A 13923-nucleotide genomic window follows, 5' to 3' on the forward strand; every position below is an offset into this window, starting at 1 on the left:
TGTCCACATTTGTGAGTACTACCAACCATTTTAGTCAAATTAAGGTGTAAAACACAATATGATCACAGTATGAACACAAGTGTCAGTCAACGAGTAAAAGGGTACCACAAGACAAACTTTAGCAAGATTTCAAACCTTAACTAAAGTACTTTGATATAGACCAAGAATGTGTAGTGGCGTTTTGATGTAACAATTACACAAAAGCAAGGATAATCACAGCAAGTACAAAATCACTGCCTTTTTTGAAGCCCATTTGAAACTCACTTTGAGACATTTTGCTGTTCACTTCATATGTATCATTTCAGGTTATGAATGACTTGAAATTCGAAGCAATATTTGGTTTTTAGCTATGGGAAGAAAAGTATTTGTGCTAAGTTAACATCTTACTGTCCGCTTTTATCTATCAAAATTTTTTCAACAAAAAATTTCTTTCCTAAGGTTCTTAGCTTTCATCGTATAAGAGACGTCTGTAGCTGGATTATCATCAGTACCACATCTTTTCAGTGAAATCTTGTGGTGAAACTTCGTTAGGTTGTTTGAATGTGTATCGGGTACATCGAAGAACTTATCAGTGTGCTATACCGGCAGCTACAACCGGTTGAAAATGTTTATAAACTGTCAAACCTAGACATGATATCAATTGAAGTTGTCAGTCGTTGGTTTGAACCATGTGTAAATATGTAGTCTTCTTAATTGGGACTAGAACAATAATCTTAGTCCACGGTGGGTGAGATGTCTTAAAATTATTCTCAGTTGCACCAACTTATTTATACTCTAAACCTATGGTTTAATGTCATTCAATACACTTTATTTTTAGCCTCATTTATTTTTTAAGCTATATTTTGCATGTCTCCATTTTCATTTCAGTGGATGTTTTTTCAATCGTCTAGTTGTTTCTCAGTTGAAATTAGTGTCGCAACGTACGCCAATGAGGATTTGTGCCAGGACCTGCGTTGTATATGGCTGACTAAATTTACACGCATCTATATTTTTTATGTGCTTGTTATTAGACATCTTGAATTGTTGGTTCTGGTTAAGTATAGTTAGCATTAACTCTACATTTCATATGAAGCTTTTCCAAAGTAGATGAATACCTTTCCCAACGCACATAAAATTAATTTGTGTTTGCAATGAATAATTTTCACCGCATTTCTGGAGCTATTACAACTGCTATATTGTGTGTGTAACTTAGGTGAATATTACCAGTTCTCCTTAACTTTTTTGATTCTCACTTAACATCGCCTAGAGCCAGTCCCAAGCCCATGTAAAGGAGGGTAGGAAGTAGGGTTAGCAACACTGCCCTCTAAAAAAGAACCTTACTATAAAGTGCAAACCAGCAAAACATCGCTAGTATTCTGAATCGTTCTCAATAATTCACTATAAAATACGGTCCTGGTAACTTAATGGAATTGATATTTTTCTAATTTATTTCGTAGCACTTTAGTTTTAAATGTGATATTGATTTTCCTCTTTTAGTTATGTCTCAGAAGTTTCCAGTCACAACAGTTCTGTTTGTAAATACCCTCAGTCAGCGTCTATAAGTATATATATATATATCAGTATTCTTCGGGCATTTCAGTCCCGAAGTTTGTTTATTTACTATTTGTTTGGTATTTTAAAACATGCGGTTACTATTCTGCGATAGTCAGTGATTCTCAACTTAGTTGATTTCATTGTTTAAGGTACGTTTCATTATTTCAGCGTGACATAGTGTCTTTCGTTGTGGAACAAAACCCCATCCTGTGATCATATTAATTCTGTAGTTAAAGCTGGAAACTCTGGTAGTTAGTTTAAAATTCCCTTTGATATTTCGCAGCGGTCCTACTATCGTTTAAGCTGCCTAAGTTGTGTCCATGTACGAAAGTCTGTGTCGTATCTAAACGTTGCATTTTTAAGTTAAGTGTTAGCTTGAATACTTACTTATTACTTATTTGTTTTAGAAATCAGGTTCCACATTATGGAATAGCACCACATCAAGTCTCGGTGGCAATGTAAATGACAGATCAAGTGACTTGAATGGTCGCTTTTCAAAACTTGATCTAAATGAAAGCACTAATTCAAGTAAAAAGTTGTGCAACGGTTATCACACTGATTATTGCTCGACCAAAAATCTCCAGTCTATAGATCGACGGGAATTCTCGGAAATCAATAACACTTATAGCAGCAGGAATTCTGTACGTTGTTTGGACTCTCCAGTAGCTAATCCTCCTCGTGCACCAATCAGTCTTCCAGTAAACTCTCATCACTCATATCACAGAGGTGGACTTGTGGGCCTTAACAATCTTGGAAACACTGTAAGTCAAATGTTATCATCTTTGTAGCACACATTTTAATTGAAAAAATCTGAAGTATTAATTATCGTATAGCTTTACCATTAATTCAACGAAGTAAAATCTCTAAAGTGTTACAGTATATAGATTTACACATTTTATGTAGAATTATTGTAATCTAAAAATGTGTAACAAATTCGTTCATAAAATAATTTACTGCAAACTGATTTTTCAAAGTAACGCTGAGCTAGTTTTTAGCATTTAGCATTAATATGTAAACGTTTTTAGTTGGTATCAATCAAATAACACTTAAATTCACTTAAGACACATTGAGCGATCAGATAAGCAAACAAATAAGTTATTATCAGTTTAGGGGGTGTGGAGATTTTTCAGTTAAGCGTTCGCGCGCGAGACTGAAGGCCCTGGGTTCGAATCCCGCGAGCGGGATCGCGGGTGCGCACTGCTGAGGAGTCCCAAAATAGGGCGAAACGGCCGTCCAGTGCTTGCAGGTTTCCAACAGTGGTCTAACATCAATCGGTTCATGATCTCAATCAAAAAATAAGTTATTATTCGCTTAATAAAGAAGTGTATAATAAACTGATAAAGAAAATATTAATTGTTTTTAAATGGTCATATTAACTAATGGTTTTATATCTTTTAAAATCTGTGAAATTTAATTATCAAAGATCTTTGTAAAAAGATGAAAATATAGTTGCAAAGATCCTATCAAATAACGTGATAATGGTATGGTATGGGAAAGTATTTAAAAAAATGATAAAAAGTTGAAACAAGATTAACACTTACAATAAAATTTTTCTATCTTTTCCCTCTTCATTGTATCAGTCAGTCAGTCAGTTACAAAGTAGGACCAGGCACATATATGCATCGGTCCAAGTTGCCATATCTCATTAACACAACAAGATGGACACCGGATTCATAAAAGTAGTTAATTCAGAGGTGGTAATATATTAAAGGAAGATTGCATATAAGGATATAGTACAGCAAGAAAGATAGTTCGTAGAAAGAAAGATATGAAGCGATTTTAATCTCATAGTTTAAGGGAAGACAGAGAGTGTATACATCGACGCCATTGTGATAGATTCTGAGCCATGTCACCAAGAGTCTCCAACCATTGGTTACGATAGTCACGCGGACACCAACCAAGTAGTCTGCATCTACCAACTTAGCTCAAACCAGAATTTAGTAACTTCAAGCACTGATGCCACGTTTCGGTTTGGCCGCCCCTAACTCTTCATTGTATGGAGTAAAGTTTAGGTAGAAGACAATGTTATGTCAAAAAAATTTTTACAACTCGACGTTCAGATTACTCGTCATAATGGTTGTAGGTTCATAGTCACTCTTAAAATCTCTTTATTTACTGAGGAAACAAGAAACGGGATAATGTATATGTATATAAAAAGGTATAGGATGTATGGTTTTAACTAGACTCAAAGTTAGTTTCTCTAATGACTTATACATCACTTTCCAGAGGTTATATTAATAACACACTAAGTAAATGTAGAAAATGAAATAGAATAATCTCAGCATATAAAAAGTTCTGGTTTGTCTTACTGAGTTAGGTAATACATAACATTGATGCGTTTATACATGGATCCTTGGTTCAACACACTGTTTTTATTGGTGCGGTTTGTAAAATGTTGTTGAGATGCCGATAGTAGTGGCATTTCTACAAAGTTAGGAATTCTTTCGCTTGCCGACAGAGTTAATGTTAATTGATTTATTTGTTTCTATTAAATTCAACTATGAAGTCATAGATATTTGGTGTATTTATAAGTTGAAATAAAAACTTTTTGGTTAAAATCCACACAATGATCGTAATATGTGTATGATTGTAGACTTATAATGATATGTCACAAATTGATCTCATTTACACAGTTGGATTCATTATCTATTTTCTTCAAAATTTTAAGCTTAAATTCACTTATTACTTTTCATTCTTTGATATCATTCGTTCTTTTCGAAGTATTTTCAACTTACTTTTGGTTTTTTTCTAAAAAGTTGTGATATTATTTAAATATCCTTCTTAATTGTGGTATTATATGTGAATTATGATAATACTGACCAATACAAATTGATACCATATAGCTCACATCTGCTGGGAGTGATGGTAAATCAGTTGATAAGGTTGTGAATCGTCATCGACTGAGATGGTTGGGTCACGTGTTGCGTATACCTGAACACCGATTACCACGATGCGCAATGCTGACTAGTGTTGGAGACGTTTGGGAGGAAGCTAGTGGCGGCCAAACCAAAACTTGGTATCAGTGCTTGAAGTCACTAACTTCTAGTTTTAGCCATATTGGTAGATGCAGACTACTTGGTTGGGGTCCGCGTGACTATCGTAACCAATGGTTGGAAAGTGTGTGTGATATGTCTCAGAATCGATCACAATAGCATCGGTGTATGTACTCTTTGTCTTCCCCTGAACTATGAGATTAAAATCGCTTTATACCTTTGTTTCTACGATCTAATTTTCTCTCCCTGTATTATATGCTTATATACAATCTTTCTGTTACATATTACTACCATTGAAGTAACTACTTCTATGAATCTGGTGTTCATCTTGTTGTGTTAATGAGATGTGGCAACTTGAACCGATGCATATATGTGCCTGATCTTATGTTGTAACTGATTGACTGACTGACTGATATAAACTAAACTAAATCGTTATATATACACACATACATACTGTTAATTGCTACTCAAATTGAGTTGATTAAAAATAACATGGAATCGATTAATAATTTGGCAAGTATTTAGTGTTAAGAAAATATTTCGAAGATTAATAACTTTTTTTATTGTAAAAAATTTTTATTGACAAGTAGATTGTTTTAGTTGGTAGATCTGTTTCTGTGAATAAAACTAATTCGATGAATTTGTTCGTTGATAAAACTGTTATTTATAAATCTATTCTTCTTTTGAGTTAGTTATAAATAACTTTTATTATATACTCTAATGGTTAATTAACTTGTTTACATTTAAAACGTTACATTTTTTGTTTTCTAATCCATGTGTGTTTGATAGCTCAGCGGATATGATATATTACTTAAGTGATTACAGTAGGCAAAACTTGTAGGTTACTCACGTGAACCAGGTCCCAAAACAAATTATATATATGGTAAGAGATTCAAGTTATTAATCTCAGTCACAGTTAACATAGAGTCCAGTAAGATTGAGCGTCAGCCCGTTACATATCTTATCAGCACGATGCAATGAAATAAACAAGTTGAATAGCAACATCGGTGAGACTATAATTTATGGACGAACCAATCAGATTTACGATGACGAGTCTTAGATTTTGGCGCGAAATTCATTCACCCATTTGGCTAAATAGAGTCTTTGCATTATAGCTTATGTCAATTCGTGATGAAAACTCTAAATCTAATTCCTAACCCTAACCATCAACTGTGAATCATAATCATTATTCTTCAAACTGCTTTGTAACCCTCATTTAGCCCTAGTAAGTAGGTGGACACTCTCAAGGTTAGTTTAGCGTCGCTCAAAGATCGTCCATAAATTATAGTCTCACCGATGGAACAAAAAAGCATGTGAGAAAAATATCCTTGAAATCAATATCTAGTGGAAAATAATAAGTGAACGATCGATTAAGATATGACTTAATACATTTTTGTATCAGAACCAGGTCTTCGATACTGAAAACCTTTTATTTTTACTTATTGGTTACTTGAATTTGTTTCTAGCTAACTTTCTTTTTATTTCAAACATACAATCGTTATTCAACCGGGCTCAGACACTGCTTGTTAACTATCATATATATGAGTTTATGGTATACATTAGTTGCTCAATCATCCTTTGACCTAATTTTCTAATCAATAAATGTCGTCCACTATTTCCATTGAATATAACTTGCTTCATTATGAAATATGATACATATAAGAACGAACGGAACATTTTTTTGTGTTGATTTACTATTTACCATATACTATGTTATTTACGTAATTACCTGACTCTTTTCATACCCTAATTCCCTTCTCCTTTTTCTCATTTTAGTGTTTTATGAATTCGATTCTTCAATGTTTAAGTAATACAGCTCCGCTTACCGAGTATTGCTTGGAAGATCGATTTCTCAAAGACATCAATAAATCAAGTTCCATGAATGGGATGTTATTTCATTGTAGGTTGAACTTGAATTGTTATTTTGTCTCTTTTTTTGGTATGTAAACTCTAACGATGTATAGTCAGTAACTGTGATATAAAATAGTGAACAAATTACTGAAATGGATTAAATATAAATATGTAACTTTTTGTAATAATATTTGTATCTCTTATATTTCTGCAAAACGGTAAACATACTCTACTTACTACTTAGTTATCTTGAGTCTCTCATTGAAGCAATAATCAAGTCTAATAATCTTTATTCGGTATTTTAGATTTAGTCTACTGACCTCATAATCACTAGTAGTTTATTATTTTTTTTAAGAAATAAGGAATTTACTAGAAATATGAATAAAGAGAAGAAATATTTCTTTTCTCTATTCATTTTTTTTTCACTAAGCGTTTGAATGGGAATTTCCACCATTATAAAATATTTGATAAATTGATTATTAATATCAGAAGGGTTTTTGTGGATATTATAGTTATTCATTCCATTGGTTGAGATCATGAGTCAATTGAAGCTAGATCACCATGGAAAACCTGGGGTCACTGGACGGCCGTTTCATTCTATTGTGGGACTCCTCAGCAGCGCGCATCCACGATCCCGCCTCGTGGGATTCGAATCCATGACCTATCAGTCTCACGCGCGAGCGCTTAACCAGTGCTTTCAGGTTTTCCATGGTAATCTAGCTTCAATTGACTCATGATTTCCACCATTGAAATTGATTATTAACAATACACTGGGTATGTCAGTAAAAAACACTATTTTTTAGTGACTGATATTTTATTTCTCCGTTTTCCTCATCATTATCAAATAGCATATGCTGATTTAATGAAAGAAATTTGGGATCCTGATTTGGCTAATTCTTCCACCAGTCCAAGTCGATTTAAAAGTCAAATTCAACGATTCGCTCCTCGCTTTATGGGATATTCGTAAGTATATATTTCATCATCTATTTATAATTTCGTATCTACATGAAAGTTTAAGTAGTGTGAAATAAAAGGATATTTTTGGTAGTAATTTTAAAGTATTTCCATTTATGGCTATCAAACCTGGTCTAAAAAAAGTTCAGTAGATGAGTAAGTCATAAGCGTGTTTAAACTTCTTATTTCACAAGTCGGTAGAATATTGTAATCTAAGTATAAGGTGTAGTCAATGAAATAGCTATGTCATCGATTGGAAGGGTGCATTTTTATTTATTCTTTATTTTTCTCTGCAAATTCAGGTCCTCAATTTCATCTGTTCATTTCAAACTACATTTCTTATGTTTATTTTCCCCTCTGTAATCGATATTATTATTTTCTGTTTCCTCTTTGCCAACCCTACTAAAGTTAGCTTGACAACTTGGATTGATACACATTTGTAAACAGCTCTTATCCTGTTACTGAGTAAATAACTTTCCTGATGACAGATCGATATATTTGAAGAGATTAGGAGATCACCTAAATTAGCGAACGGAACGAAGGGTCAGTGACACAACGACAAGACAAGCTAGAATATTCCTATACACCTCAGTTCCGCTAACTAGAGCGAGAAGATCAGGTCCAGATGAATGAATAGTATGTTCCACAAGCAGTCAAAAGCACGAACAACCACATGCACACAACTCAAGTGTATATATCCATCATAAAAATATCCTTGAGAAATCTCACAAAACAGCATATTAAAAGAGGCAACGAACCAATGATATATAGGGTCCTTCCAAGTGGGAAATGCAACTTGAAGGTAGAAATAAGCGCTTTTGGTGCGAAAAAGAGAAATTCAAAAATTTCGAAATAAAATTTAAAAAATAAGACGCTTACCAAGTGATTTTTGGGGACCTAGCATCCCAACACAGATCACATCGACATATCTTCCAAATTGTTGTTTTAATCATATTTTTAGTTTCCATATGTATTTTTGCAGATAGTAAGTGGAAAGCTAGCATAGTTTGTAACCTGTGTGTATACTAACTTTCAAAAGCTGTTAGCCACCCGTTGATAAATAAGTATTTGTTTCACACCACAGACTGACTTTGGTTAGCCAACCTTTGTAAACACAGAAGAACTGGAGAAGCGGTGACCGGTGGAATCCAACCACATTGGGAGTGAAGCACACTAATAACAGCAATGGATGATGGTCACGAAGCAACGCGAACTGACTGAAGCTAAAGATGTAAACATTGTATATTAACTTCAGTGGTCTGAAGGTCCTGGATGCCTATTATGGCCATGGATGTACTAGGACAAGACGGCTATCCGATCTTTTCTGTATTTAATTGGTTGCCTAATCAAATTGTGGCAGATCATTTAGTTTCAAATGTATGGTTCTTTTTTACAGAAAAAAAAAACAAAGCTTTATCCTTATAGCAGTTTAATCCATCTATTTGAATACTAGCAAAATGATTAATAGTTGAAGAGAATAACTTTACAATGTAAGTAGTAAGAATTCTCTCACAAAGTATGTACTATACTACTGATTAATTCTTTGCCCCAAGAAACAATTGCTATAATCAATACCGTTTGGTGATGTTGAGTACCCTGAATTACATAGTTTGATTACTAAGCGTTTACATTGTCATTCTGGACAGCATAATATCAATATTGTTTGTAAGATTTAAGTAAAATCTAATTATGATCTTACAGGTTATAGATAATTTATTTACTGTCAAATCAGTATTGACCGTGAATGGCAAAAATCTAGATAGTTTTTTATTCATTCATTCATTCAATCAATGGTAATCAACCTAGAATATGGCACAAATGTGTATCGATCCACGTTGTCACATTTCACATAAGCATCATAACGAAAGGAAATTAAATGAAAAACAGAAGAGCAGAAATAATGATTGTAATGAGATTAATTACAGTAGTGAGATAAACGTTTAAGAAATATGGTTGAGAATAATATGAATGTTTTAAGTGAATATTTTTAATGATACATTGATTTGCTGCAATGCAACTCATTTACTGAAAACTCCATCCATATATAAAGGGTGATTATGGTATCCGGCTGATATAGATAGAAAATGGATTCGAATCTATGACCTAATGATTGGAAAGTTAATGGTCTAACACACAAACAATCAATCTAAGTCATCATGTTACCACTATTTTGGTAGTTATCTTGATAATTTTATCTGACTGCATTGATATATTGTGGCAGTTTGGCCAGATGCACATATGTGGCAGGTTCTACATTGCTTTTATCTGATTAACCTTATCTAGCAAATATAATATGTGATGAATAGATTGTAAGAGCTGACCAAGTCAATAACTTGTATGGTTAAACATGTTTCTAACTAAAAGTTGTACAAATTCAAATCTTATTAGAAAATATTTCGTTTAATTCCTGGTATTTTCTTCATTTAAATATATATGTATGAAGTTATTGTTTCTTTGGTTTGCTTTGTAAAAGAAACCTGTTGAGATACTTTGTGATTAGAATTCGATATTGTACCATACAAGTAATGTTGAGCAAAGCCATTAAGGGTAATATTAATGACGATAGTGATGATGATAATAATAATAATAATGCTAAAATTATGCTTGAGGTATTAAAGTTTCAAATTTCCTATCTTGTATACATATTTACATTTAATATTCTGATCTTATGAATACTTCACTGGTGGGGGTTTGGTAATATTACCGACATATTTTGTCGTCAGTGAATATATCTTATAAGCTAATTTTTTTCTAGTCAACAGGATTCACAAGAATTCTTACGATATGTATTGGAAGGTCTTCATATGGAAGTTAATCGTGTTCAAAAGCGTCCAAATCCCATTAAGCCAAATTATGAAGCGGAAGATTGTCTCCCGTGAGTTTGATTTTCATTATTTTTAAAAAAGAAAATTCGGCAGGACTATTCTACACCTACGACCGCCGAATTTATGAAATGCCTTGAGATTAGCAGAACACGATGTGACTTTCGTGTAAGAACTCTAAAAATATAGACAAATGAAATACGAGGGTTAGGAGTTTTAACTAAATATCGATAATTCGTGCTTGATATCATAGTTTCGTAACCCGAAAAGACCCTGTCTATTAGCTTTACATCTTTTAAAACCCGACTCCTAACCCTAAAATTTTTAGATCCTAGTTCCTAAACCCAAAGCTCTTAAGCCTAATACTCCTCAACATTAGCTCTTCATATTAATACTCCTAACCTTAAACCTGAATTCTAACTTTAAATCTCTTAACTGTAACACTTCTAACCCAAACATCTTGACCGTAACGGTTCATTGAGGAAACCATCATACATTCCTTTCGAAATACGAAATATTAAAAAAATCATAAGTTTTACCAACAAGCTTTCCGTAACAGCGTTATAAATTTTGGCATCGGTTAGCTTAATTTTAATTGATTGCTCAAGGATGCCGATATGGCACAGCTTTACCAAAATTGCCTATTACTTTTATTTCGATAGAAAAGTGTAGAATTATGTTATATTTTAATTCTTGTGATGTTATATTAAAAAATACTTTGTGAATCAGTTGTCATTTATTATGTATCCTTTCCGATATTGGAATAAACGTAGGTTTAAATGGAAAAACAGAACAAGATTAATTGGAGAATACAATGATTTATAAATATAATTTGTAATTTTCACTAATTGGATAGGTCCATATAGAGTGAATGCAATAGTTAGGAATTGGGTTTTTTAACAGGTTTTTCAAAATTTATAATTGCTTGAAACAGCTGTATGGAAATGTATAAACAAGTCAAAATATGTAAATCTAGTATACTTATAAGATCAATTATCTCGATGATTCGTTTTCTCTATTATAAATTATTGGTGTTGATGGTTAGCTAACAAAAATGCAGCCATATACAGTGTAAAGAATACTAAAGAGAAAGTAATGTAATGCAGTGAATGTATTATATTCTGTCTCGACCGTTGCTGCTACCTTGACGTGGTGGTTGGGCTTGCCTATTGTGATGAACCAATCGAGCTATACTGGCTGGAAAACTGTTCCTCAAGGTCTTACCATGCCAGATAGGTCGGTTGAACAACGGTAGAACTAGAAGCAGCAAACACAAAGTCCTAGAGCGAGGTCGTACTGCTGATTGTACAAAGTTGTGACGGCAGTAAAGTGTTTCCCTCGGACAACCAGCACAACAGAGATGCTGCCTTCCCACAAGGAGGGGTTGGGTTAGAAAAGGTCGACCATAAAAATGTACACTTCACCTTATCCCACGGATATCCGTCTCCGGCGATAAGGTGTCAACAAGTACGGAGCTAACACAAAAATTACTCACAAAAAGTTGTGTGTGACCGACTTCAAGCAGTTGTCCCTTGGACACTGTGGTCACGCTCTCAGGTCACTAAGACCACTTTTTATCCAATTTCTTTTTCAAGTACCTCTAGAAGAAGTCTTCCACAGTGTGGGCAACCGGGAAGTGATAACTGTCCTCATACTTTTAACAATACTCAAGACCACTGCATTCATCATGTTCTATAATTAATGTCATTCTTGTTTATGATTTAAATTTGTAAAGGAAACTAAATACATGAAATTTCAGTTTGGTTGTGTATAATAATTGGAAGATCAAGTAAAATAGGTGAAAGTAATCCTCTATTATTATTATTGTATGTGTTTGAGAATAGAAACTTATTAAATATTGTACAGTGTAATGGAACGAAGTCGCCAGAATGGTTTGCTTCACTGAATAAATTGTAATAAAAAGATTGATTTTGTCACATTCTGTCCAATAAAAGAGAAGTGAATAACTGTTTCTTATTGGTTTGAGACTGAATATCGATGCGTACCCACAATTTCACAAGAGATAAAATTCAGAAACATTTGATGTAACTCTGAGTATTGTACCTACAGATCACTGAACGTGAATTCAATGATCTTCATTTTTGGCTTTAGTCTATAACTGATACAATACAATTGGCAGTCAATGTAATCAGAGGATAACAGATCTGCAAACCCATGGACATTCTAATGTAAGGTCATACGTCTCAGTTAGACATAAGTGGATAGTAAAAGGGTTATAAATTCTATGAAGCAATAAACCGTATACATTATCCATATATAGAAGAAATAGTTGATATTTCGTATTTATATTGAGGATTTTTGTAACTTTGATTATTAAATTACTCATGTAGATATCACTACATCTCATCGTTTAATAATGCTCATTACTTAGAGTCAACTTTAAATGATAACTGTTGAAATTAACTTAGTTGACAACTTTTAGCGAGTTTTGAGTCGACCTTGAGGAAAAAAGTAAACCAAAATACGAGTGATATAGATGAATAATTTAGCTTAGGAGTTAGGGTTAGCACTACGCTTTATAGATTATTGTTAAACATTAGAATTGAGATCAGGATATAAAGGTTAGGGCAAGGGATCATGGTTGGAAATAGAACAAAGAATGGTTTATCGTCATATGGATAAATACTTGTGAACGTAGTTCTTTTATTTTAAATATCAAAAACATCCAAGTTACCTTCAAGAAATTATGATTTATATTCCATATAATTTGGTCTTATTATGTTACCGATTTCCAGACTCTTAGTAACTAGAATACTGATAGGCTGCATTCAACTTTTGACAAGACAGTAACTTCCCGCCACCGTGTTTTAAATTTTAGGTGAAAATTCAACGTCTAAAATATCAAATATGATTGCTTCGTCAGTTTAGTATGATTTCACCCGAAAACTGAGTGTTAGAATAGTATTCTAATAAATTGTATTTCCATGTTTTCTTGTCATTTCATGAAGATGAAGCATTCAAGTTCAATCTAAATTATGGGATTACTTTTTTGATAAATAAGCGAATGTTGTACGAATTACTAAATATTTGTAAATTTAAATGTAACTTACATTACGAACTGTATTTCGCTAGAAGAACGCTGGAAACAAGATGTTTTTTTAAACGGTCTTTTCATCTAAGTATGGAACTCTTCAACAGTGGACACCTAGGACCCTTCTATGTAGCTGATTTAAATTTATGTAATATAAATGTAATGTACAAGTATTTCATTGCATAAGCTACCTTCCAAGCAATTAAAATAGATGTAATAAAACTGAATCTATAAGTATTTCACAAATTGAAATTTCAGAATAGTATTTTTTAAATAAAAGTTCCATTGAAACTGTTTTACACAACAGTTTAGTACTGCTTATTTCCTCATAATGTCTCTTCAGATGATATATATATATATATATATATATATATATATATATATATATATATATATATATATATATAGTTACTTATTTGGTTACCAACTCACATTCATCAAAACGCGACAATGATCCATAGTTATTGAGTGTGTTTGAGTTACATTGGTAAAACTGATCGTATTTCGTGAATAATAAGTTGATAAAACTCATCGGTTGTATAGATCAGGTAGTGTGAATAAAATCTAGTCATAATTAAAGGGATGCTTTTCATAGAACTGAAGTGTCATTTCCCTTTTCATTTCTTTATTTTCCCTTATTGTCATTTTTAACGGTTCCCTATATTCTGTGGATTTTATATGTCTATATTTTAGGGAAATACGTCTCATTAAATGTACA

At 32.9% G+C, this 13923-nt stretch overlaps 1 protein-coding gene across 2 annotated transcripts in view; it reads left to right on the top strand.

The window, feature by feature from the left end:
- Nucleotides 1-13923, top strand: part of USP21_1 (Ubiquitin carboxyl-terminal hydrolase 21) — a 57061-nt gene that overhangs the window by 4777 nt on the left and 38361 nt on the right. The window contains exons 3-6 of one of the 2 annotated variants that reach the window (XM_051209943.1): nt 1941-2294; nt 6303-6426; nt 7226-7340; nt 10087-10206. In XM_051209943.1, coding sequence (XP_051075427.1) covers nt 1941-2294; nt 6303-6426; nt 7226-7340; nt 10087-10206 — 713 coding nt within the window. Of the gene's footprint in view, nt 1-1940; nt 2295-6302; nt 6427-7225; nt 13535-13923 lie in introns of those variants that run through there. The other variant, XM_051209942.1, reaches the window with a different exon arrangement.

This window comes from Schistosoma haematobium, chromosome 1 (assembly GCF_000699445.3).
Source record: "Schistosoma haematobium chromosome 1, whole genome shotgun sequence".
NCBI classification, from domain to species: domain Eukaryota; kingdom Metazoa; phylum Platyhelminthes; class Trematoda; order Strigeidida; family Schistosomatidae; genus Schistosoma; species Schistosoma haematobium.